Source organism: Cyrtonyx montezumae, unplaced genomic scaffold (genome assembly GCF_038088225.1).
Source record: "Cyrtonyx montezumae isolate F1298 unplaced genomic scaffold, pur_monq_1.0 scaffold_61, whole genome shotgun sequence".
Lineage (NCBI taxonomy): Eukaryota > Metazoa > Chordata > Aves > Galliformes > Odontophoridae > Cyrtonyx > Cyrtonyx montezumae.
This window is the reverse complement of record NW_027072069.1, coordinates 23,197-50,954: the sequence shown is the minus strand read 5'-3', so window position 1 is coordinate 50,954 and position 27,758 is coordinate 23,197. Positions and strand designations below refer to the sequence as shown.

The 27,758-nt window shown below is 49.1% G+C and overlaps 1 protein-coding gene across 1 annotated transcript; it reads right to left on the bottom strand.

Moving 5' to 3' along the window:
- Nucleotides 1–27,519, bottom strand: NPEPPS (aminopeptidase puromycin sensitive). The gene is made up of 23 exons (XM_065749974.1): nt 27,249–27,519; nt 20,494–20,578; nt 15,232–15,309; nt 14,150–14,271; nt 13,165–13,272; nt 11,999–12,199; nt 11,705–11,801; nt 11,566–11,599; nt 10,045–10,159; nt 9,553–9,717; nt 9,193–9,297; nt 8,879–8,939; nt 8,025–8,134; nt 7,269–7,332; nt 6,618–6,757; nt 5,433–5,567; nt 3,956–4,175; nt 3,225–3,367; nt 2,809–2,865; nt 2,246–2,353; nt 1,880–2,035; nt 1,721–1,768; nt 1–210 (listed from the first exon to the last, which is right to left on the bottom strand). Exons 1-23 carry the CDS (start codon nt 27,369–27,371, stop codon nt 58–60), a joined length of 2,628 nt encoding a protein of 875 aa, XP_065606046.1. The 5' UTR covers nt 27,372–27,519; the 3' UTR covers nt 1–57.
- Nucleotides 27,520–27,758: the final 239 nt, after the last annotated feature.

Below are 27,758 nucleotides of genomic sequence, written 5' to 3'. Positions count from 1 at the left end.
TCAGCTGTGGGGCAGCTCCTCCTTTCCCCTCGTGGAGGCGGTGGGGGCTCCGTGGGTTCACGCCGTGGCCGGGGGGGCCCTGCGCTGCAGGAAGTACTGGTGGATGTCCTCGCTGTCCCTCTTCAGCCAGGCAGCATTGAGCAGGATGTTCTCGCAGCACTGCTGGACGGTGCGCTCCGCGGATGGGGCCGGGTGGCTCTCGAAGAAGGCCTGCACAGAAAGCACAGCGCCGTGCTCGTCAAGGCCCTGAGGCTGTGTTTTTAAGCCCCTCCATCTCCTCTGAGCTTGCATGGAAAGAAAGGAGGTTGCTCTGCTGGCTGCTTCCATCTCTCCGCTCGAGGAACGCCGCAGCGCAGCGCAGGGCTCCATCCTGTCCTCGTAGCCGGGGACGGCCTCAGCCCCTCAGCAGGAGGGCACACACCAGCAGCAAACCCAGCATGGATTTCTGGGCTAAGCAATGCCCACGGCTGTTCTGCAAACACACTGCTCCAGAGCTCGTCCCTGTGCAACGATCTCCGGGCACCGCAGCTCCTGGATGTTCTCACCTTCCTCCCCCTCCAGCACCTACCCACAGCTCCAGCTGAATGCACCACAGTCACTGTGCTGCTGCAGGGAGGGCAGAGCTGCCCTCACCCTCACCCCAGCACGTGGCTGAAGGCACAGGGTGATGCGGGGACACCAAACGTCGCAGCAGAAATGAGGTGTGCCACCTCGAGGGTTCACCCTGGAAATGACTTATGGTTTAGGGGAGGACTGCTCTGCTGAATTCTGCTCTACGGGAACTGCTGAATCACGGCCTGAACCACTGATGGATCACCTGAGGTGAGCACTGTGAAGGCCATGCACCTCTGTGACCCAAAGGGGTGGAGCCCACCTCTCCCAGACCCCATTTAAGGGCTGGCCACCACTGGGGAAGGATCTCTTTCTGGAGATCATTCCTTTGGAGTTTCCTACCACGATCCTAGGATGTGGGTGAGCACTTCCCTTTATTTCAGTTGCCTCTTTCCATCTGTAAAATCTCTCTGCTACAATACTACTTCGCATCATCCATTTCTGTTAAGCATATACCATACAGTTGGGCAAAGCTTTAAGAAAGAAAAGCAATGACAGCACGAGATTTCTCTGCAAAATCACTGATGCTGCTCAACTGCAGGGGAACAGGTTGCTAAATGAGACAGGTAAGTGGCTCAGTGCATCTTCCAAATGAGAATTCCTTTGGAGCATTTTCTTAGTGGGAAAGCAAGAACCGAGGGCTGCAATTTTATGTTTCCTTTGCCAAGGAGGAGCCCCTGAAAAGCTGCAGGCAGGGAGCAAAGGAAGGCTGCACGCATCCCAAGGCTTGTGCTCCCACACCAGGGGGATACCCCGAGTGCCTGAGCCACCAGCTCCCAGCAGAGCTCTGTGCCAAAGCCTTGCTCTCACTGCACAGCTCCAAGCCTGCACCTACAGCATGGAACTGAGCTCACTTCCACCACACGAGTAGGAATAAGCAAAGCTGATGGAATAGGGATCGTTAGAAGCCACGTAACGAATCACTGATTTATGACATCGTGATAGAGCAGCACAACTCGGGGACTACGTAGCAACCCCAGCACTCAGAGACCAAACCCCCAAACTGCATGGGAAGCCGTGGCTGCCCCGTGAGGTGCTCACAGCTCAGGGCAGCCCACGTTTATCACAGATGAAGTTAAAGACCTCCGTCATAAAGAGCGTTTCTTACCTTCACTTCCGCAGCCATTTTATCGTTCGCAAATCCATCCACTGTTAGCTGCAGAAAAAACAAACCCATCAGATGACCAAAGGTGAGCTGTCAGCACCTCAAACGTAACCCAGCCTGCACCCTGCACACCAGCAGAGCTGTTCTCAGAGCTGCACGCACCTTTATTAGTCTGGATATCAAGAATCCACCTTGGTATCGATTGTAAAGCTCCTCCCAGTTGTCCCGTACGAACTTCCAGGCAGCTTTCCTGCCCTGCTTGCTGCCTCCTGCCACTCCTCCGATGACAGACACTGTGTCTTGGGGACGTACCTCTTCCTGCAGATGAACAACAAACACAATCCAAACTGTTCCAACACACACAGCCTCATGCATTGCTAACAGACACCAAGGGCATAAATTAATTCCTTTCTGAAGACATAAATCAGATGGAATTGCTGGAAGTATTCCTAGCACGTTACGGGTGGGTATCACAAAGCAAACACGTTTCTTATGTGTAATGGGACAGCAGCTTTTCCAATCACTTACTGAAAGTGCAAAGGTGAGAACTTTTTGGATCAGTTCTGGCTGGGAGATGGCTCCAAGAACGCGTTCAATTCGGTTCTTCTCCTCCTGCATGTCTGCTTGCTTGTGAAGCTTCAAAGCCAGAGCAAAGAGTATTAGCACAGACATTAAGTGACCTCTCACCCAGCACTGCTGACATTGCTGGGTTCGTCTTTGAGCATCATATATGACAATCTGGACACGTTCATGAATAATCACATGGTTATCTACATTAGGGATCTCATTCCACACGCACAAGCAGGAAGTACCATTAGCAACAAGCTGATCTCCACCACAGTTTATGTAAGGCCATGTAGAACCATGCCTCTGAGCAAGGAAAAGTAACCCTAAAATGAGAGGCAGCAATCCACTAGGTGGCAATTTCACACTGCTCAAGGACCAAAGAACACAATTAAGGCAGAGTGAGCTCATCTGTACATCACAGCCAACTCTGGGCTCGGCTGCAGGGAAACGATGACCCCTCAGGGTGGGACATTCAGCCCTTCACTGCATAAGCTGGTTGTGCTCAGAAAGGAGCATGCCCTCACCTTTAGCATGGTGTCTAGAGTAGTACTGTCTCCATGCTTCAAAATAGTGACATAGACCTAGAAGAGAGCACAAAGACATCCTTCACACAACACACCTGCAGAGCTAACCGTGGGTGAACAACAAGCTGCAAGGTATCCGGGCTACACTTCAGACAGGGGAGCAGAGCTGGAAGATAGCTGCACCAATCCCTTTTGTTTTAGCACTGAATTTTAAGGTGACTTTGCCAACCTCTCTTCCTTAATTTCAACTACAGCAAAGCAGCATGGCATGAAACCTTTGTACCGTGTGATGAGAGCTAGCAAGCACTTCGTATACATTCAATCCACGTCCACCAGCCTCAAAGAACAACACCATCTAGTGACCAGAGCTGCTCCTGTGTCAGTGTACGTGGGAACCAGACCCTGTGATAACCTACAGGACTCCTCAGATCAGCTGAGAGGATGTTTTTGCCTTCCACGTGGTCTTTAAACCGACGTCGGGCTTCTTCCAACGTAGCCTTGTGCCCAGCTTTTCCCAGTTTGCCCAACACCAGACCTCTCAGGAGGGCATCTAGATGACCTGATGAGCAGAAGGAGAAAACAATTATTTGGAGACAGCTATGTTAATGAATGTCACTCTTTAATTCTTCCACCTCCACAGATAAAGTAATCCACGTGAGGGGATATCTGAAGGAATAGGACTTCCCCGCTCTCCTCAGTGCCACTGGGAGAATTATTTTTATTTTTTAAATGCCAAGAGGAGCAGGAGGATAAAATTCTGGACCAAACACGGCACGTTGTGCCTGCAGTCCAAGCTAGGCTGGTAATCACAACCAACCTGCTGGATCTACAGCAGGACAAACCAGGACAAGTGAAGGCGAACACACACGGCTTCCCACCCCAACAGCCTAAGAAGTTTGGTGCCCTCTAAGAGATGCAAAGCTACAGCAGAGAGTTCTTCAATCAACCACTGACTCGGCAGGGCAGAGTTTTACCGCTGTAATGGGCACTTGGGAAAAGAGAGTTGTTTGAAGGCTTTGTGCTTAGCTTTTTAAGCATAAAAATACCCCAAAATGCCTGCTTCAGCCCTTCCTCTTCCTCCCTTCTCTGCCACTCCCAACATTTTGATGGCTTATTTATTTCAAAACCCAACAGTGAGTCCTCCTACCCTCTCCAGGTTTGGGGTCCCATCCCAGTCTCTCCCCTATTGGTGAAAAGACATCTTTCACGAACACTTGGATTTCCTCATAGAAGTCTGTGTGGGATAAGAGAGTTGAGAGAATCTCCAGGTTACAGCTGAGATCGCTCCACACAGTATAATTGGGCTCATTCACAAAAGCTTCCATGACTTTTAGAACCTCTACAGTGCTAATGATTCCAGCTCGGGCCTGGGAGAGGAAAAGACACAGATTAGTTTTACTTCCCAGCAGAATTAAGGTGTTCAATAGCTCCCTGCCTCACTGAACACTGCACAGCCTGCACGAGCTCTGCTGCACTGTGGGGCTGTGCCCTCACAGCTTTCTGTACACAGTAAGAACTTCACCAGGAGCTGGCAATGCAATTCTCAGCACATTTTGCAAACAGGAAACAACAGACAACGAGATTAGGTGACTTCAAATCGGAGCAGAGCTGGCCAGAGATAACAAACCTCTGCAGTATTAAAAGCCAGATACTGCACCCACTGACAGCTCACTTTAACTAAAATCAGAATGACTGCGAGCTTGAGTTTGTGCTCCTCGTTAAGAGTGCGAAGCTGCAGAAGTCATTTTTCACTTCCTGCTTCTCACAGGATCACCAGCAGCACTGCCTTCCTCCCTGTGCCAGGGAAAACCTACACCACCTCCCAGCACTGTGAAGATTATCCCTGTGCTCAGTGCAGGTGGTGAATTCCCAACCAGACTGCTTCACCTGGGAGCAGAGCAGCAACTTATGGTAAAGAAAAGGGGGTGAGAAAGCAACTTCTGCCATTTAAGCTATGCCCACCTGCAATGAAACATTATTTAAATGGAAGCACACACAAAAATAAAGGAGTGCGACCCAGCTCCTGTGTGCATTATTAACTGTCCCACTGGTCCTGCAATAGTTGAGCAGGGACCCAGGCCACACTTTCAAACCCTCCTGACTAAGCCACACGTTGCAAGCTTTGAAGCTAGAGAGATGGGGCATCAAATCCACACTGTTCCAACTTTCCACACTTCTGCCTGCCAAATCTGTACTACAGAGTACAGAGCAATGCACTGCTCAGAGCTAACACTGCCTGCTCCTGGGGCAAGCTTTTGCTTTGGAGCACCAAGAATCCCCAGCAGCCACCTCCTCCAGGGGAGGAAGCCTTTCCAAGCCCTGCAGCACAGAGCTGATGAAACCTTGGATAAATTCTTCAAGGGGATGATTTTAAATCCCTACTCCTACGAATGACAAGGAAGTTCTCAGAACACTTAATTCTGTAAGAGCATCCCTTCAAATAACAGCAAAACTGACTGCTCCCATCGGGTCTGAGCCCTACAAACAAGCCTGGACTTGTTGAGTCAAACCCATGCAGCAATCCTGAGGGCGCTGTGCCTTCAAAAACACACCGACCCTTCAGACACCCATTTCTGTCCCTACCACAGCTCTCCTTACAGGCCAGAACAGCACAGGTTGCTTACCAGAGAGAAGAGGTCGTTCTGCAGGCCAAGCCTGTCCACGGGGGGGAGGGAGAGGTCTTTGATGGCTGGTATTAAGCTCTCCAGCATGTCGGGGCTGTACTGCGTGCGGTAAAAGCCTACTGTTCCAAGGTTCAACTGAAACGCACCGAAGAGGGAGAAATTAAAAGCAAGGAAAAAAAAATATATGGTTTTTTTTTGTATTTGATTTTAAATAAGGAGCACTAAGAGGTGCAGAAGATGAGAGAGCTACAGACATCACTTCTGTACCCCACCCTCAGCTTGCTCAGCATGGCTCTGATACAGAACTGTTTTCTCAAAAGGAGAACAAGTGTCCCTGCCCTGTGTAAGAGCAGACATGCATGGTAAGTAAGCCTGGAGAACTGCGTGCTGCTGCCTGTGAGCTTTTCAGGGCAGGCAGGCAAACATCATCAGCATCTTCACTCCTGTTTGGGCAGAGGGGCTCGGGGTTGTTTGTGATGTGCCCCTCTGTGACCAGGGTGAAGCAGACAGATGTGGGGAGTATTTCAGCCATCAGGCCTGCGTGCTCCCTGGGATCCCATTAGCCAAGCAGAAAGATCTGATTTAAAAATCAGAGAGTAACTCTTACTGCTGCTTCATGGAGTCACCTCTCAGAGTACAGCTCCAGCTCAGAAACCATTATTCTAAACCTCATTAGTCCATGCAGTAATAATCCCAGTCAGTTGGTGCCTTTCTGTTCCCAGGTCCTGTTTCTGACCAGTGCCTGCAGATCACAGCAGTGGCTTTTTCCACTTGCAGATTCCTCTTTGCCTTCTAAAACCCGTCACAAACCCTCACACTAATGAGAAATAAACAGGACTATTTCTGCTCAGGATGGACTTGAACTAAACTGCAGTTGCCACGGGATACTGAAAAAGCCACCGTAGTTAAAATCAAAAGCTGCCTCTGCTTAATGGGACTCTTTTTTCTGGGCTCATGCTCCAAGGAGGTTCCAGTTTACATTGTCTAGACTGCTCTTGGAAACAAAGGTCTGAAGGGAAAGGATCGTGTTAAGCATTAGACAGGAGCCAATATCCAGCAGTAGCACAGAGAGGCCCCTGCATAAGAAATTCAAGATTGCATGGAAGAAGAGAGGGAAGAGGAAACTGAAACGCACGAAAACATTACAGTGACAGCCAAACTTCCCGCTCCCTTCAGGACACTCACCTTCACCCACTGGTCTGGCTTAACATCTTTCAAAACCAAGGTCAGCTCTGGCTTGTCCATCAGCACTTGCATTTTGGCACTGGTGGGGTCGTCGCTTGTACAAATACTTATGGGGACCATCCACATAGGGAAATCCTCCCCTAAAAGAGGAAAGCAAAAAAGAAGGAAGGCCTAAGGACAAAGGGTGTGCCCACACTGAGAAACTTGGCATGAGCTTGCAAGTTTCAGCAGCAGTTGATGTCAGTATGTCTACATTTAAACTGACAAAAACCTGAAGGAAAAGGGCAGTTCCAGAGCCCAACACCAAGGGTCCCTACAGCACCTTCAAAACCCAACAACTTTGACTTCCATAAGCAGAGGAAACAGGCAGAATTTTCACCCTAAAACAGAGCTGACTTCCATACAAGGCATTTTTGTTTATTCACAGCCACAAAACCAGCAGCTTGCAGAGCTCCTCAGGTGGCAGCACTGCCCACAAGCAGATGTCAGAAGAACCTCGGAATGAAAGCTGAACTGAAGACTGAATGCCATTCACCACAGGAGGAGGACGTGGAAAGTGGAGCACTCAGCTTTATATTAATTCTGAAGTCTTAACAAACACCTGAATCCAACCACTGCTCGAAAAGCTCCTGCCCCCAGTGCTCATCTTACCAGCATATGGTCCACTGGCACAGAACTTCTTCTGGACTAACTTCAATACTTTGTCATCTTCTTGCTAAAAAATGAAAACAAAATCCATCAGATTTTTACAAGAGTTGCAATTTCTTTCAGTGCTCACGGAGTTAAAGGAGAAATGAACCACAGATCAGCTCAGCTCCCATACATCACAACTTCTGTGCACTCCTTCAACTTGCAGTAACCTCCCCTCCACAAACAGAAGCTGCCTCAAGGATTCATTGCAGCTTACTCACCACTGCCATCGCTGAGACACACATGCCCTAATTATCCATTGATTTTTGGGGGTCTGATTTCAGCTCCCAGCCACTAATCCCTGCTCAGCCTGTGATGTCACAGAGTCAGCACAATCAGAGCAGAGTGAGAAGCACAGCGTGAGCTGAGGGGACCACAGCACACATCCCACTGCCCCCCCACCCCCAGCTTTTCACACACACAAAGAGAAAATGGGCCACGTCAGCAAACTCTGGGCACATGGCCTACAGTGCCCGTGGATAAACTCCATTTCACTTCCCATTGGGTTCCTCCTCCTCCCCTCGCTGCAGAAACAGATTTGTCACTAACAAAGCAATCCGCTGCACCACACTCTGGTCCAAGAGACATTTTTAAGTTATTGGAAAGGACCAAATTCGATCTTAAACGCAGCTGAAGGGAGAACATTTGATCTGAAGTACTGGAGAAAAAAAAACCAGAAGATCAAATCATTATAAGGGGAACTACTGCACACCTCACCTGCTCAGCTTCCACATAAATGAGCGGAAATCCCATTTGTTTGGTCCACGTATTCATCACAGCAGCAATAGGTTTACCACTAGCTTTTTCCAGGCTTTCCCAGAGGTCCTCTGTAAAAGAAAAGTCTGACTAAGGACTCCCCCAGCCCCACCGTGTCAGACACCATTACACTATGGGGTCCTGGGGGGTGGGAGCTGCAGTACTGCTCCTGTTCACCCGCTGTGATCTCCACTGCCCTTTTGTCAGGTTGCAAAGATGGCAGGCAAGAAAAAGGGAATAGTTTAAGCCACCTGTAGGTGAGGAGAGTGGGGAGAAAGCTTCACGGTATCTAAATGAATGCAATCAGTCCACACTGTGCATGCAAAGCAAGAAAAAGAAGAGTCTTTGCCTGAAGTTCTCATCTATCACACCAAAAGAGCCAACAGAGGCACATGGACTGCTTAAGGCTGAGGGTCCATTTTGGTGTTTACAAGCGATACCCCAAAAAAAGGTCTACGAAAAGAAAGCACTGGGAGATGTTAGAGCAGACTCTGAACTGTTTACTCATCCACGCAATCAATACTGCCAAGTGTGGAGTGCAGCAGGCCAAGCACCGTGCTGCACTGCTGCCGTTACGGGGACGTGCTTATCTCCAACGAGGGCAGGTCCTGCAGGTCACCTCATCCAAGAAACAGAACCCCCAGAGGGTGCAGAACTGTGCAGGGGAACATTGTATGAAGCTGGAAACAAGCCCGTTGCTTCCTGCTTTTTGGTCACTCAGTTGCAACAGCAGCTATGTCAGAAACCACCAAATCAGCTCTAGAAATGGTGTCTCCAGAAATCAGCTTGCTTAATCACGTAAGAATCTCAGTTACCTGTGGCTGCATTCTTCTGCAGGAACTTTGTTAAATACAAATTCATTCCTTTCCGAAAGTCCTGGGAACATACAATGAATTCATGTAATGGCACCACAGCAGAGGTTCCTTCTGCCCCTCCTCCACACTGCATTTAGATCCGAGCATCAACCAAGGACTCCTAGGATCAGCAGGTACCTCCCTTCTAAGCTATGCTCCTAGAAAGAGCACCTTCAACATGCTTTCCCTTAAGCCAGACCTTAGCACTGAAGTGATTTTACTCCTATCCTTTCCCACCACCTCCTTTCTCCTCGCTAAGTTCAAATGCTTTTTACCTCATCTCCGATGTAGTCATGCAGCATTCGGATTACAGATGCTCCTTTGCTGTAAGAAATAGCATCGAATATTTCATCTACTTCAGATGGGTGGCCAACGCTGACCTGTGATGAAGAGGGTAATTAGCAGTGAGTTAACTGCCACAGTGCTCTCATTTTGGTTGTTCTGTTGCTTAAGGGAGTTTTATCTCTGAAGAAAGCACGCGTGTAATACAGGAAAACCCACACAGTGTAAATGCAATTTTAGATTTTCCTTTGTGTTCTGAATGACCGTGCAGTTCCTTCTTAATAGGGAACGAAAAACTCACATCCAGCTGACAAGAAAAGAGGGAGGCAACCAACAGGAAGGACAAAGCTTACTTCAATTGGATGACTGTTGTCTAAGGCATCGAGCTCTTGAGCTCGTGTGTAATCAGCAGAAACAAACTGAGTCCAGATGTCATACTCCGGAAAGCAGTGATCAACACACAGGTACTCAATCCAGGAGGCAAAGCCCTCGTTCAGCCAAAGATGGGTCCACCACTCCTGGAAAGCAAGAAGGTGGAATAAAGAATGAGATCCCAAGGGCTTCACTTTACCAATAAGAAGTCAGCAGCAAAGAGAAACTGTTCGTGTCCTAATTCAGCACAGGACAGAGAAACAGGTAACGCCCAGGAAGAGCCATCAGCATGTTCTGCCTACCCCCACCTGAGACAAGACCTAGAAATACCTTTACAGGATGCACTAGTAAAGGAGAAACTGATTTTTACATACGTTTTGTAAGACAGCATGTCTGTTACCACAATACACTTCATAATAATCACACGAAGCGCGTGTCAGAGAAAACTAGAAGAGTCTGCCACTGTTAGATACCATGGTCACGAGGTTTCCAAACCACTGGTGAGCAAGTTCGTGTCCCACAACCAGAGCAACCCACTGGCGAGATGAAGAACAGGAGTTCTTGGGGTCAATGAGCAATGCAGTCTCCCTGTGTTTAAAAAGAGAAAGGTGACTGAGCAGGGCGAAACAAGCCTAGGTTAAAAAACACAACAGAAGTAGGTTAAATAACCTAAACAAGCTACAGAGTGATCAGTACAACTGAAATAAATAAATAAATAAATAAAGCTATTTCAGTTTAGATGTTGGTTTTGGTGAGTTTCACAGTTACTGGAATGCTTTGGAGCAATAGTTCCTCACGGCATGCAAGAAGTGCAATAACCCAAGCAGGAACAAGAAAGTTTATGCTCTATGCACAAAACAGCTCACCTACGTTATCTAGGAAGGAAGGGGGGACGTGACAAGTCTCACCTTAACTGAAACTCCCTTCGCACTGTGTGGTGTACGCACAGCCAATCTCCTCTGCCTCCCTCATCCCCAAAGGAAGCCCAGCTCTCTCAGCACCCAGCCAGAAGTGTCACACACACACTGCACGTCCTCCACATGCACACGAGTGCCCCCAGCTCAGGCACACGACCTTCCTCTGCACACACCCACTGTGACCAGGACGTGGTGGGGCGACCACAGTGCTCCGAGGGGACAAAGCCTCCAAGCACAGGTGGTGCCCACAGGCTGTGCCAACCTTCTGTCCTCAGGGGGATAGAGCAAGTGTGCCGCATCAAGTGTCAAAGGGGGAAAAATGAAGCAGCAAAAATTGAGAAAGGCTTAAAAAACAAAAAATTCTACTCCTCCAAGTTAAGAAGATGGGTTTTTTTGGGTTTTCTCTTCCCCCCTCCCCCATGGGAAGTAAAAGATGTCCTCAAAATTGTAATAAGATGTGGATTTTACACCTGGACTCAGATATCCATTGCAATTCTTATTTTTAAGGCCAATTTGAAGTTTAGCAGAAGGAATTCCAAGGACTGGAGTCCAAAGCTTATGAGTCCAATGTCCAACATGAAGGAGAAGCAGTCTAACAACACGCACTGATCACGTAAGACTATCAAGCAAAGGTATAAAAGCTTGATCAGATGAACATCAAAAAACTGAAAAGGAAGGCAAGTGAGTATTTCTCATTTACATGATAATCATGCGGTTGCTAAATTTACCAACTTGCCTGCATCATTAAAATAAGAAACCCTTCCAGCTGTGCCAGGAAGCACGTCACTTTGATGGGGAAAAAACAGCCAAGAAAGTTCTCAGGGAGAACAGGCAGTGCTGCCAGGCAGTTAAAAACCCTCACACCCTTGGACAGCGGTTACAGGGCTCATTCCTGCCTTCCTAAGGTTTGTGGAGTAACACACGCTGCTGCAGAAGTCACAGTGACTCAAACCAAAGCAAGAGCTGAAGGTACTGACTTGGTCTTATTTGGGACGACGCCAGCTCCCTAAAACTAATCCAGTTACTTCTAAGAATTAGTGAACAAAGGAGGGGAAAGACAGTATTTTAACAGCATACCTATAAGTAACAAGGCCCCAGTTCTCCATGGCACCTTTATAAAATAAATACAAAGGTTTATTGATATGGATACACACCTCTTCCTAAACGTTTATAATTCAAATAAAGTACAGTTCATCAATAAAGTGAGTTACTTTACCAGCAGCAAAATCTGCAATAGCTATGAGATCAATTTTAGGAAGAGGGTAAGGAACATTGAAGTAGTCCTTATAAAAAGGCAGAGTTTTAGCAGCAACCTGTAAGAGAGAAGAGGAGAAACGTGGTAAATATTTTGCTCGCTTGGAACAACTGGTAAAGCTGAAAGCTTCCTGGTGGCCAAGAGCAGCCCACGAGAGCAGCACGTGCAAGCTTTCCCCCAGAAGCATCATTCCCAGCTCCCAGAGCACAATGCTTTGCAAGCTCCCACCCCCTTCTTTCTCCTGAGTGCATTTACCTCTAATGCAAACTTTCCTTGCTCTGCTTTGCCCACAGGAGTGTAAACACGCACTAAGACTCCATCCAGGGACCTGGTCTCCACGAAGTCATATTCTCCCACCACAAATGCCACCAGATACGTCGACATGATGGGGGTGCGAGCAAACTTCACCTCCACCAGGTTTTCATCATCTGGGTACGGCTTCCGGTCAATGACGTTCTTCAAGGTGAAACAGAAGCAGTGAGCTTTGTGGAAGTGAAAGTGCTCCACAATACTTGGGATTAACTACTGCTTCATTGGGAATCACACAGTTAAGGTGAAGGAAGCTCCCTGATTATATAACACAGATCAGCATTGTTCCCTCCCCCCCCCCGTCACATTCAGAGACGTGCTTGTATGATATACACAATATATTCCATTACTGGAAAGGCAGGTGCACTTTTATACTATATACTCTATATTCTATTACTGGAAAGGCAGCTGAACACGTTAGCTATCAGCTGCTGCCCTCCAAAGAGGATATTATGCAGTTCCCATTAAGGCACGAGGCTTTTACTCAAACACTGAAACAGAAACCGTAACCACGTGGTCAGTGAGCAGAGCCAGACCTTACAGGCAACGAGGAAAGCGAACGTTACTGAGATAAAAACACACAAATAAAACCCATCTTACAACCTCACATGTTCTTCTCCAGATGCACATTCCAGAAATACTTGTACCGTATTTAAAAGAGTAACCTGAAAATGCCCACTTGCATTTGTGACAGAAGTAATTCACTTGCACATCTTACCCTAGCTCTGCTCAGAAATTCTCCAGGGCAAAAAAAAAAACAACCCATGCCTGTTTATCTCAAGTTATAGCAGCTACACAAACATGCAAAGGGATGGTTGTTTTTTTTTCCCCCCCAGTCACTCTTAATCAAGCAGCACGTGGCATGACATATGCTAGACTTTAGTTAAAAAAACAAACACGCACCACTGTGGTTTGTAAGGTCTGTTTAGCTTTTGTGCTAGCATCTGAAATAACAATACTGTCTTTTAAGAGTTGTCTCAATTTAGAGCTGCTTACTCATAGCTCCTAAGACAGACTACATTCCTAAGTCCCCAAACACATTTCACTCTCTATCGGGCAGCTGCCTCTATTACAGTTTTATTCAGAAGACAGTTGGTGCATCAAGAACTTACCATATTTGACAAAGCTACTCTGTCTTTAGGAACCACCAGTGAAATATCAAAAGTTGCCTTAATAGCAGGCTCATCCCAGCAAGGGAAAGCTCTGCGAGCATCAGTAGCCTGAAAGAAGAAAGGATATTACACCAAAGAAATTCCAAAGAACTGCTGCAATGGAAACATGCAAAAAATTGGTATATTTTATGGTCAGGTCGTTGGATGAATGATGGCTAGCAGTGATGGCACTGTGCAGCCTCCTCACTGACACCCCTTGGCCCTACACTAATGCATTTTGCTACTGCTGTGATAGTTTGCTTCCCTCCTCTTTTCTTTTTTCTCTCCGTAACGCAGCTCTGTGCTCCGATGGAATTCCACAGTCTGGGCAGAATTTAGCAGAGTCATGACAGGAGCAAAGCTCAGTCATGTGAAAGCAGGGAGGGCACGCAGGCATTCCCAGACAGCACACACAGGACCTCCCACTCGTACCCTAACACCAGCCTGCACCCAAAGGAAACCCAAAAGCACTCTGTGTTTCTCTGTGCTCAGGCAGACAGCTAGGAATCACAATATGGAATGAAATTCTGTTGTTATGACCAGGGCTTATGTAACACTTGAGCCATTTTCTGGCTCGCATTTTGGATGTCATTAAGATGCTGAGATAAAGGCAGAATGCTCTAATTAAAAATTAATACATTTCACAACGGCGAGTTACACAGATGTGTTTGACCACATCTACATAAATAGATGTTTCTAAACACTGCATCTGTTTTATTTATATACAAACACTTCACACATCAGCACGACTGCTGGCTGGGGAACGTGCCAGATCCGGAATGTGCTGACCTTCAAGACACACCATAAAGGACACTTGCAGCACTGTCCATCCACAAGAAGCAAAAAAAGGAATGCATTTTTGAAGCTAGCACAGAGCTCAAGCCAGGAAACCAGGCCTGCACTGCTCCTGAGAATGACATTCCCTGAAAACAAACACAACCCATACCTCAAACTGAGTGACAGCAGCATAGCGTGTGTCTCCAGTAGGGGTGGTGTATTTACTTCGGTAGAAACCTTTCATTTTGTCGTTCAGCTCCCCTACGAAGTCTATCTTCAGCGTTCCCGTCCCTGAAACAGATTGGAAGTTGTTACCCATACTCCACAGGGCATTTCTTTGGCCTGGGCTTGTCAGCTGGCCAGCTGCCTTCCTGAAGATGGCCCTCCAGTTGGGTCACTTTCCTGCCAGTCTCCCTCAAACCCTTTGCTCTCCTTCTGTACAAGTGAGATCCAGCAGAGCTGCAGGCATAGCACACACCACAGACTGGTAAAAATCCCACAAGATTCCTGCAGCACTCCTTCTCATCCTCCAAAAGCAACACAGGAACCAGGAGAGGTCGACCTTAAGCCATTTCACAAGTCTGACCCCACAACTGTTGTGTCAACTTGCAGAAACATAGGACGTGGCTACTCATCCTTTGAAACCCACAGCAAACGCCCAAGTGGAGCACTGCTTGCTTTCAAGCTTCTAAGTCAATTAGTCTCAGGATTTATTCTGCCCTCCGTGTCTCAGTGTAAAAGGGGAAACCTGATCTTGATCAGAAAGGCAGCGTGCCAATATCCCACAGAATTAAACGCCAGCAGTTTATCACCTGGCAATCTTTTAGTGTTTGAAAAGATGAAGAAGAACAGCTCCATCCAAACCAAGGAGCTAAGTTTCAACCCACAAACCCAGTACAACAAGAAACAATAGGTTCAAAAGATTTCGTGCATTCGAGCTTAGAAGAACACTGCAGCAACTGAGATTAGCTCTCTCAGTAAGAGGAGAACAGATCAACAGTACGTGACAGAAACAACTTGTGAGCCTAAACCCAACAGCAGGTAAATAACAGGAGTCACCTTCGTGTCAGAAGCAACCACACCATTAAGGAAATGATCTTTCCAGTTCCAGGGGCCCACAGTGGAAGTGATTAGCTCAGGTCCCACTCCCTCAGCCTCCAGGGCACACACGGCCACTGCTCCAGCTTTGCTAATGCAAGCACCATAAATGCACAGGGCAAGGCAAGCTCAGAGCACCTGAACAGCTCTTACCTTTCTGCAGGGTACTGGGGAAGGACAGGGTAACCTTCTCATCCTCATTTTGATAGTTGAACCCCGTGGCATGTACCTCTGAAAGACAAACAGATTTTGTTTGAAATACAATCCAGTGATGCTTTTGTAACTCCTGAGCACTTAAGATGAACTAGATCAGCTGAATCCCACAGCAAATCAATGAAGGCTTTGAATAATCACAAGGATTGCTTTGAGCAATCACAGAAACACCAGCCTCTGTCTGGGGTCACCGTACCTTGCTTCACACCTCACTGCAGCACATCCCCTCCAGAGGGTGCAGCCACAGCCCACCAGTAAAGGTGCAGCAACACCAGCAGCCTGAGCAACACTGAGGGTGCTGGTACAACCACTGCAGCTCCTGGAAACCTGGAAAAACTGCACTGTTTTCCCTCAATATTAAATGCTTACATCAGCGCAGCAGGAGTCCTGCTAATTATCCCGAGCAGGATGCTTATGATTTCACTAACAATTTGTGGGCTGGTTTGGAAAGCACACTAATACCCACAGCGAGGTGGCTTCGTTTGTTTTCAACCACGAAGAACAACTCAGTGTTGGTTTTGTTTAAGACTCCTCTTCGGGCTCATGGACCCACCTCGGATATCACGCACCATTCAGCAAGGGCATCCAAAAGCAACTGGAATATTAAGCAGCCCAGCACTCACACAGCACTGGGATCTATTTGTAGATGCAAACATCTGAACTATGAGGGCAAGCAGGAGAGCTGGGGGAGGGAAACAGCAGAGCTGAGCTGCCTGCAGCCCATGGATGGGGAGCCACCACCTCCCAGTGCTCCTTCCCAGCTCCACCAGTGCCACTGGGGCACGTGAAGCGGTGCACGACGACGCTCCTCCAACCACAGACCAAAAATAGCTGCATGGGGCCTCACTGTGCAAGTTCTGCTATCTTTGACACCCTATAATTAACGGCTGCAACAACTAGCTATGTTGTTGGAATGCAAATCTGCACCAGAATGGATGAGCAGAAGGAGCGACCACGCGTCCGTGCCTCGAAGGAAGGAGCTGGGTAACCCTGGGCACAGCAACACGGTGAGGCGTGCACGAATCCTGATGTGTGACTCCAGGTTCCCTAACACAGTGAATATTTGGCAGGTCAGAACAGTTTGTGACGATGCAGGACGTGACCAAACCAGTGTCTGGTGACAGAATTCCCAGTACAAGCTGCCCACCCCATCCACTTACACAGAATACCTCAGGTTGGAAAAGACCTTCAAGATCATCGAGTCCAACCACGACTGAACCATTCTGCCCTCACTCTAACGACCCTCTGCTACGTCACAGCCCTGAGCACCACATCCAAATGGATTTAAACTCACCCAGGGATGGTGACTGCACCACGTCCCTGTGGAGCCCATTCCAGCGCTTAACAACCCTTTCTGTACAGAAGTGTTTCCTGATATCCAACCTAAATTCACCCTGCTGCAACTTGAGGCCATTTCCCCTCATCCTGTCACTGTCACCAATGAGCAGAGCCCAACCCCGCTGTCCCTGTGAGCACCTTTCAGATACTGGAAGAGAGCAATGAGGTCTCCCCTCCCTCAGCCCCCTCTTCCCCAGACCAAGCAGCCCCAGCTCCTTCAGTCCCTCCTCGTGGGGCACACTCTCCAAGCCCTTCACTGCCTTGCTGCCCTTCTTTGGACCTGCTCCAGCATCTCCACGTCCTTTCTGTACTGCGGCGCCCAAACTGAGCGCAGTACACAAAGTGAGGCCTCAGCAGTGCCGAGCACAGGGGCAGCACTTCCCAGCGCTGCTCAGGGAAGGTTCAGCTCACTGCTCCATCAGCCATGCAACCTGGAATGCAAAGCTTGTCTGAAACCATGCTGTGACTTACAGGACTCCCTGCCCTCCCTCTCGAGTGTCACTCCAAGAGCTCAGGTACACAGCTCCGGAGGCAGCCCAAGCATTCCCAAGATGTTCAGATAAGCTGTTCTATAGATAGCAGAAGTAATCAGAGCCGTGTTTTTATTTTGTGTAAAGCTGGAAGTGTTGTTCTGCAATGCCATGCTCTCTGCCTTCAGTCACAGCAGACACCACCCCCTGCTCACAGAGCACACAAACTGCACAAGTGCTGCTTGCACACCGCTGTGCAAACAAAGACCTTCCCAGGCTGGAAAACAACTCCAGACTGCACTGCTCCAAGATTTTAAAGATGAGCTGTAAGCAGGATGGGATGGACCACTCAAACAGACCTGCTTGGGTTTGCCTGTGGGGAGAAGGAAACTGTACTGTCAGCAATGGAAAACTCACTGGTGTGAAGGTGATCTGCTCCACTGCAACTGAACTCACCCAGACAGCAAAGCCATGGCCTCCACTCACTGTCACTGTGCTTCACTTTGGACTTTTTCTGTTCCAAAGTACAGCAGGATTGATATCCCCAGTTTATTCTTCACTGTTATCCAACTGACACAGCTCTCCAAGCAGTTACATATATACACACATCAAAAATATCAGGATAGAAATGGCCGATTCCAAGTGACACTCTCTAAACCAACAACTCAGCACTAATCACTGAACCCACAGCAAAAAGAAGCACGGAAAACCACCAGCCATACCTTCAGCCCTTTAAGAGAACCACTCACAACAGAGATGTAAGAGCAGTAAAGGCTGTCTGAATTCCTAACAGTGCTGAACACAAAAGCTCCCGAGGAGGACAACACGGTTTTGGCAGCCTGCTCACTTTGGAGAGTCTGGCACTGCAAGGTTGCAAGTTAATCACTAGCACATTAGTGCACAGTCTGGACCAAGGAGCATGAGAAAATACAAAGCTGCTAGAGCTCCCTTGGAAAACACGCATCCAAATCAGAGCTAGGGACTCTCCTGGATTCAGAGCACTGCAGATGAGATTTTACAACAGCGTTTTAAATCAGATTACAGTCTTCCTACAAAGCACTTCCTGACATGGCACTGCAACGAGATGGAAACGTCAATTAATGATTCCAATTTCTGCATTACACACTTACAAACGTGGATCGTGGCCAAGGGTTTTAACCGATGTCAGATGTGCATGTATTACACAGCAAAGGCAAAGCCAAGTGGGAATGCTGGAACTGGGGATGCTGGAAATCAAGCTGGCTGCAGAACGCTGCCCTAAGCACGCAGGCTGGTCGTTCAGCATAGCAGAAATGTGTACTTTGACTTGAAAACGTCAGCCACCATCCCTCAGCTTCCAGTCAAATTTGGGGAACTTATCTGATTTCCCTGGAAACGTGCATTAGAATTCCAAAGACCGAACCCCACCCCGAGCTGTCCCCATCTCCTGAAGAACAAACAGGTGGAGAAGGAACGGGGGGAACATTTTTCACCACAGCCTTAGAGGAGAAACCATCGTGCAGTTTCAAGCATTCTCCATAAGGAGGGCTGTAAGGGAAGGGACTAAGCCCTGCTGATCCAGCTCATTTCTGTTGCTTCATTGGACTACGTTTCATACTCGGTTTTCGAGACCAGTTATAAAATTACCATCCAGAAGCTGAGCACAATAGAAGCATTAGTAAGACTGACTTGATCTGCATCAACAGGTGCCAGCAAACAGTCTGCCAATTTCATGCAATTTTACTTCCAAAGCCATTATACTATTTGGCAGTTGACCAACCTGAAAGATACGTTTTAACCCCATGCAGCCAGGCTATAATTACAGAAAACACACCAAACTGAGCCTCAAATATTTATGCTAGGGCAGTTGGAGAGATGAGTGCCTACGGAGCAGCCTGAGGGCTGCACTCAGAGCCCTTGCGTCCTGAGCATCGTGCCCATGCCAAGCTGAAATCAGAACTAAGGAATTAAAGCTCCAGAAATGGACTCCCAGTTTACCTAGTTATAAAGACAAAGGCCTCCGTGAAGGTCTGCTATCAATACTCCAAGGAAAGCAGACCAGTGCTGAGGGATATAAAAGCAGACCCCCTGAAGGACAGCTAAATCACAGAAACGACACACAAACATCCTCTCTATTTTATTAACTTTCCTTGACTTGAGTGGAAAGTGATCGTTCTCAGGCGCCTTTTCCATTTGTTTTCACTTTCTCAACAGCAAAATAAGAAGCCAGTAGGTGGTGTGGGCCCAGGGCACAGTGCTGCCTGGAACGGACCCCATGAGCTCTGCTCCTCCCTGTGTGCTCTGAGCTGCTCCCCTTGTGCACCGGTCAGCCTGCAACCACACCTCTGCTTTCTTTTACACCACGTTAAAAAGCATCAACCCAACTTAAACGCAAAAACTCCCTGCGGATGTTCTGTTTGCCATATCAAACTCTATTAGCCTGAGGACAGTGCTATTTCAGAGACAGCACTGCAAGAAGAACGAAACAGTCCCACTAAGATCAAGCTCAGGAAAGGCAGGCTCCTTGTGCAGGGGTTCAAGCACAGCCCCTCCCTCCAAGCTCCCCCAGCTGCTGGGGAGACATACCTGGGAAGTTTAATCCTCTTTCCATTGCCACAATCATTCCTTTAATTCACACTCGGGTTCTGCTGCAGCTCCTCCTCACGCTCCTCCTCTGACTCTTCCTCCTGCAGTGCCTTCTGTTGTTTGAGTGATATAACCAACAGTTGTATCTCGTGGACCGAAGTACTGTGATGCCTAAGGCAGCAGATGCTCCCCACGACAGCCAGAAACCCTCTGCACGCTCCCAAAGCATCACTCTTAAGCAGCTGATTTCCCACACCTCAAACATTTCATACTTCAATCCCTACAACTCTTCTTAGGGCCGTATACTTGGTGACAACCTCAACTACTGTGATCATGTGTCACCAACAGGGACTACTGCCTTCCCATCTTCCACTAACTCCACTCTCTCCTACACACAATTGCCTTTTTCCACACTGCCGTGCACTAGAAAACTCTGCTCAATGTCAGCTAAGGTTTTTGCACCTTTTCAGATCCTTCAGTGAGCATTTCCCACCGCCAGCCGTGCCTGACCCAGTTCTTAGCTAAGCCCTTGCTTTTGTCAATATTGCCAAGTCCATAGGTACAGACCATGTTCTGTTAAAGCATCTGCTGTACAAACAATGTCACAACAGTCCTCCTTTTGCCTGTGACACACCAACATGAGAGCAGGACGTAGGAAGCGTGAGGTAACACAAATGGGAGGAATGGGAAAAGAAGGAAGGCCGGGGAAGCCACTGCATGCTTGTCAGGTGGGTTAGCTCCTCCTGTGACTGCACCTTTTTTCCACTGAGGCTGTTAACTGTCGGCAGCAGCACTTCACATCAAAAGCGTAACAGAAAAGCAGTCCTACCTTCATCTCCTTCTGGCGCATAGGAAGCTGTAATGATGTCGATGTCAGCGCAGTTCATCACAATCTGGTTGGTGGCATGCTTCACCTGCAAGAGAAATGCCATCAGCATCAGGAATAAGGGAGCACCGAGGGGAGGGCACCCCACTGAGGTAGGCACTCATTTCAACTCCATCACCACGTGCCTGAAAGGAAACACAGTGCTTGTGAGGGGCAAAAAAAGGAAAAGATTTTCCACCGACCGCTCTCGCTCCTTCCAGAACGTGAGCACTTGAACCCCGTTCAAACCCTCTGTCCCTACTTATCAATGGTGTAAATTATTTAAGGGAACGGACTGCCTGTTAAAAACTGGTACGCACAGTTGACAATAGGGCCCTTGTCCATGGCCAGGAATCCAAGACCAATGAAAATAGATAGAGAGCTGTAGGCTTCCTTTCAGCAGCGACCTAGAGGAGACTGCAGAACAAGTGGAATGCTTGTGAACACAAACCCACATCTTTCAGAGGCTGCAAGAAGCACAACCTACAGCACGGCGTCCTACACTGGTGACGCTGGAAGAAGTTCTTAGGTTAAAAACATCTGCCAAGAAATTCCCTTTACATTTTCCTGAAAGCTTTCCTTCTGCCAGCTCTTGGCTTCGCACACTTTGCTTTATTTAACAAGTGGCCAGCTCCCAGCGTAGTAACAAACTGCCTCCCCGTGCCAGCTCCCTATTTGGATGCAAGAGCTTGAATACAGAAGAATTCAAATTAAATATCAATTAATTACTAAGGGGCTAAATATTTGGGAACTAAACTAGGAATTACTCAGAACCTCACGGCTGCAGCCACCCAAAGCAGCACGCTGGATGGAGCTGGTAGGCCTGCAATGCAGGACACCACTTCTGGCAGCAGGCAGTGCCAGCTCTACAGAGGAAAGACCCTCTCCAACAGCCAACTGCATCTTAGCACAGCCACAGCCATCCCCAGCCACCTCGTTCCTTAAAGCACGAGGACTTACAGCCCCTTCTTGAGATTTTCTTTTGCTCCCATCACGTGCCCTGTTAGCCCCTGTGCCTCTGCTACCAGCAGAGCCACATCAACAAGCTGTGAGCGTCAGGGATTCCTCAACAAGGGACATTTGTGAGGTGTGAAGCTAATGGATGGAGCAGCTGGAGGAGCTCGGGCTGGAGCTGACGCTTCCAGTACAGACTTGCAGTCTGAAATCCGTGTTTTCCATTTGGTGTGCGTGAAACCAAAGGATTGCAACACCTCCCAAAAAACAGAGATCCATGCCCGATGATTTTCATCACAGTTCTAAGGTTTGGGGTTTTTCGAGGTCTTCTAAAACACAGAAAAAAAATCAGGATGAGAAAATCTTTTTATAAGAGTACTTGTAAGGACCTTTATTCAATCTACAAATCCAAATCTCACTGGATTAAGAACTCAAGATGCACAAATAGTTGTCCAAATTGCAGACAATACTGGATTTAACAATAGACTTGATCTGTAAAAAATGAACTCTTCTGAGGACAGAGGAATTTCCAGTGCAGCACTGTGCTGCAGAGTAAGAAAGTTTACGTTTAATTGGAGACAAATTCAGAGGCTCCTTAAAAAGGCAGTTAACCATTTTTAGGCTTTCCTCGCCTCCTATAAAGAGTCTTATGGCAGAGTGCAACCTGCTAGAAAGCATCTCAAGGGTCTGAGCAAGCCAGGAGATGGAAAAATGTTCACCTTCCAGCTCTTGAAAGACAAAAGGGTAAAATTCAGCACGCAGATACGGACACGGAGCACGCACTGCACTGCACACTCCTGAGTGAATGGTGAAGTCCCCACGCTGGCACAGAGGCCCTGGCTCAGAGCTGGCTCCCTCTGATCGCTGAGATGATCGTAACAGACACACCTGGAGGAACAGCACCAGCAGGGAACCACAAACCACCCGTGCTTCGCTTCTGATTCATTTATCTCATGAGAACCCAGCGGCACCGCGTGGAGGAGCGCGTCTCGCCACAACCTGAACACCGACTCTGCTCTTACACTCATCACTGTCTGGAGGACAGGTCATGTTCTCACGCAGAGCTTTCCATGGATGCAATCATCACAAAGGCCAAAAGCACCTCGCTGCATGAGGTGCAACCAACGAAGGCCTGCACACACACCGATGGCCGCCCTGCAGCGCGGTAAGTCCACGGCAAGCAGCAGCTCACCAAGGCCACTCAGGGCAAGAGGAGGAAAAGCTCCTGGATAGCAGCCTACCACAATGAAAGCAGCTCTGCCATAAGGCTGACACGCTCCCAAGAAGAAGACGAGCTGAGATCAGTATCTGGAATGAAGCAACAAGTTTCAAAGCTTTAAGCTCACTGCTTCCCACGGAGCTCCAGCAGCACCGGGCAGCGTTCAGAGCCAGCACTGCCCCATAACACACTGCACTCCTTGGGATGCTTTGGTGGTGATGCTTTCCCAGTCTGGCACATCTGTTTCCGCGCTCAGCACTTGCTGCTGGGAAGCCAAGTCTCACCCAATGGGAGATCACAGCTCCCAAAAAGTTTTCCGACGGGATATCGTGCTGAACAGAAGAGCTGAAAAGGCTGATTACTCAACCATTGTGCACGCCACAATGCTCAGTTAGCACAAAAAGATGAAATCACTCTTGCCTTAGCACTGTACAGCTCCTTTCCCTGCTGGTGTTCAAGCCACATTTCCTCCTGTGGGCACACACAGCCCAGGGGCAGGGGATGTGAGCATGGTCGCACCTACACCATTATTCGGAACGTGAGAAACAATGAAGACTTCTGCAGAGCTGTGCCAAACATGACTCAAAGATGCTATGAAGCCATTCATTTTCTCTAGCAGGAAAGGACTTGATGGAAAAACTTTTTTCAGGACGTGAGAAACGAGATTTTGAATGGCTCCAGTGGAATGCCAGCCTACCTGAAACACAGCACTGGGTGCACCAGAAGACACCTCCTGCAGCCAGAACTAATTCTCCAGGGCCCTTTGCAAGCAAGTTTACGTAATTACATCTTGCAACTCTGCTTCAGAATACTTTCCTTAATGCAGCACGCTTTCAGCATTGAGATGTAGCTCTTTAAGAAATCCTGAATGCAGTGAGAAGAGTCAAAAAGGTTTTATCAGTCTGTATCAGAGGAAATCGTGGTAGCTAAGTAGTAAAACTACTGCTAATGAGACGAGTGGGCCCACTTTGTTCCAAGGACCATCCCAACTGCAGCACTCACACACACTTCAGAAGAGCACGATCTGCACAGATACAGAAATCCATTTGTAACCATAATTAATGCAGTCACCTTAGCCCTACGAATTACAGAGCTGTAGGGGAAAGGAGCGAAGACTGCTACTCCTGCACTGGTGCCATGAGGGTACTGACTGAGAAGCAGCAGGCTCCAACACTCAGCTCACCTTAGTCAAATTCAGACCTAATTTAACATGCTGCACGTGCAAACTACAAAGCTGGATTAATACGACCATGTATAACACTCACCAACTTCTGCCCACCTCAAGAGACGCTGAGCACAAATACTGCACCTATCACAGCTTAATTTTTCAAGGTTTACATACTGGAATGTCAATCTTTAACTGGCACACAGCGAGATCGGAAGACTGCATATCTTTAGCTTAGCTCACACTGCCTTATCAGCCTATTATAAGCAACAGATACAGCTTAAACACTGCTAAATATAACAGAACATCCCTAGGACACATTAAAAGGGCTGGGAAATATCTGTGTGTGAGCCATCCACCTTAGGGTGTAAACTCCTCACGGCAGAATACGGGCTGCTTTGCAACCAAGGAACTCCAAAGTGTTTCTTGCTGCAGTTTGTGAGGGCTGAACCAGCTCCACGCTCCCCAAAGAGGGCAGCAGGAAGCAGGAAGGCAGCGCTGCACCTACTGCCCAGGTGAGCTCTCAGAGCTGTGACAGCTTCCTCCTGCAGGCTCACAGAACAGCAGCCACATGTGTTCGTGCTGTTGTTACTCATGCTTTGCCTTTCAGCACGGTGCTGTGTCCTCCCAGCAGCAGAATGGCAAAGCACTGACCCAGGAGCTGAGTAACAGGAGTGCACGGCGCTGATAACTGCACCCTGAGCACCGGGGCTGCAATAAATAAATCCCCAGCTAGCAGATGAATAAAGTAGATTAACTGCTTCCACTCAAAGAAAAGAAAAAACCCCAAACAAATCTTCATTGTGCTCATTCAGGAACATCCACACGCCCAAATTAACGGTTCAGAACTCCAGGAGACGGCACAGGACCATAGCAGGCAGTGCTGCTCCAGCCCTGCTGCAGAGACACAGGCTCTGCTCCTCCCCAGCCATGTCCCATCCCAGCTGTGACCAAAGGGCTACTTCACAGGGAACCTGAGAGGGCTCCTGGGTTTTATAAACCATGCCAATGGAAAACTGTCCGTTTATATAATTGTTACATAATCCCACAGGCTTCCCAAAGATTTCTGTGACCACCACTTACGTGAACTAAAAATCTCAGGTAACCACTCAAAACTTCATTTTTAGGCTGCCACACACTTAGCATGCCCGGATTCAAAAGGCTGAGGTATTAAATGTTATCAAGAGACAGATTAGAGCATTGTTCTTTTATCAAGGAACAACAATTTCCAGACAGAGGGCCATTTCCCTAACTTGAAAGTGCCATAATAATAAACCACAGGCACGTATTCCTTCTTTTTGAGCCCCTGAAACCAGCCTGGTCACTGCTGACACTGAAGCAGCCACCTTATCTGTGCAATCACACAGGGCTGTGCCCTCTGACGTTTATCTGGAGGAGCCACGGAAGAGATGCATCATTTATTACTGGGGCAAAAACGCAAAGTGTTTTAAGACCCTTCCACACGGCCACCTGAGCGCAGTGCCTCGAAGCCAAAGACTGAAGAGGGTCACTACTCATTTCTCAGGGCCTGCTGCTCAAGTTGAAACACTTAACCTCTGCACAGAAGGCAGCTCTGAGTCACAGCAGCACAAACTCACCCATCCAGTGTTTGCTCCCAGTATCCTGACTGAGCCTTTGCTAATTCCAGTTTGCTGCTGGATATGCAAAACAGCAAGCAAACACTTTTTGAAGAGTGTAATGAAGTTCCCTTAATTCTGCAGTTAATCTTGATTGATTTCAGTGCCACAGTTTCAGCACTCACCCTGCAAGCCAGAAAGCGTCGCTCCTGTAAGTATTTAAGGTGGATTAATGCTCTTCCAGCCATACTCACATTGGAATGGGGCAGAGGGGCTAATGTTACAATTTATTAATTATTAAAATGAAACTAACTCGGGACCTTCAGGAAGAGGCAGTGTTTCTAAGGATTATTATCATTCCTTACCCAAAACCTTGAAAATTCAGCTTGCCTTCACGCTAGATCGCTTTTACCTCGATGCCTGCACAAGGCCAAAGCTCCCAGGGATGCTGAAAACAAGAGGAACCCCACTCCCCCTCATCAAAGCTGTTAGTAGAAATGGCCAACGAGGCCCTAATTGAACGGATCAGACCCTAAAGCAGAGCGTTTATTTTCTTTCCAGACTCAATCTCAACTCAGTAACAAATAACTAGCAGACATTTGCACACTCTTGCCAGGTGAGCCATTCCCTTGCAGCAGAAGCACCCTGTCCACCCAGCGTTGTTGGAGAGCCGGTTCTTCCTCTCTCCACGAGGTTGCAGAAGTTACCCTCTCCTTTTCCAGCGCCTTCACCACAGTGGGGACAGCAGCAGAGCAGGCTCCAGATCAGCAGCACTCACCACATGCACCTCCTGCACACGCCTGGGACACAGCCTGGTAATTCTTCAGACTATGGCTGTTTCATTACTTAGAGACTTGAGAATAAAGATGCACCGTATTAGAGACGTTTCCAAACATCCCTTTGCTTTTTCTGTATCTCTCCCCCACGGGAACAACGCGCTCACCACGATGAGAGCTGAATTGGTGACAACCTTGAACCCTCCACACCAGTATTCCTCCTTATGCCCTCAGCTGGTCGGAAAGTCCACAATTCTGCACTGTCAGGTGCTATCCTCTGCTCTAGGATATCACTGAGCAATCCCCTGAACAGCAGCAAAGAGCATTAACACATCCCAGCGGGGCTAACATCCACAAACCCCACACCAAACCCGACAGAAGGCTCCGAACCAACACGATTCCTGGAATTAAACGAAGTTTCCACGGCTGCGGCTCAACACCACTCTCTCCCAGCAGCCAGGCGGGCTTAAAAACCCGCCGCTCCCCTCCCCCCGTGTTATTTTTAACCGGGCCGATTGCGGTGATCCCATTTGCAGCGCAGCCCCACAGCTGTACCGGGGCGCGAAGAGAGGAATCGGTGTTTGGGACCGAGGTGGAAGAGATGGGGAATTAATTTCTCTCCGGCTGCGGGAGGACCGGTGCCGTACCAACCCCGCGCATTTACACCTTTATTATTATTATTTCTTTTCGGCATTTCTTCCACATGACACAAACTTACTCATCCTCCTGCGGGGCTGCGGTCACGAGGGCTCAACGTGCGCTCAGCCCCCCCCTCCCCCCCCCCACCCCCCCGGGGAGGGTCCGCCGCTGCTCCCACCGCCGCTGCCCGTGGGGCTCCCGAGCGGCCCCGAGCCCCACGCGTGGCCCTCATCTCCCCGCGGCCCTCCTCCCCTCCCCCACCCCTCGCCTCCCGCCGCGGCCTACCCCGACCCCCCGCGCCCCGACCAGGCCTCACGGGGCGGGGCCGCTCGCGGGGCCGTCCTGCACCTGCCCGACCCTACGGAGAATGGGGCGGAGGGGGGGCTCACCTGCACGGCGGCCTCCAGCTTGCCCTCGAAGGTGAAGTCGATGAGGTCGGGCTTGAGGCAGAGCCCATAGTTGAGGGGGCTGACGTCGGCGGGGAGCCGCTCGAAGGGCCGCTTGGCCGGCATGGCGCAGAGCGCCCCCCGGCGGCGGGGCGGAGCGGCGGGGGGAGGAGGAGGAGGAGGAAGGGAGGGAGGGAGGAAGGAGGTGGGGGGGCTACGAGCGGCGGCGGCGGCCCCGCACCGACACAGCGAGCGGCGGCAGCGGCGGGAGGGAGGCAGGGAGGGAGGGGCGGGGGCGCGCGCGCGCTCCCGACACGAGGAGGCCGAGAGGGAGGAGGGGGAGGAGGAGGAGGAGGAGGAGGAGGAGGGACAGCGCGTGCGCGCGCCGCGGCGGCCACGCGGCCGCGCACGTAGAGCGGAGAGAGCGCGTTGCGTAAGGGGCGCGCGTTGCTCCGCCCCGCGGGGAGCGACATGGGGCGGCAGCTTTTGGGGTACGGAGGTGGGGGGTCGGTG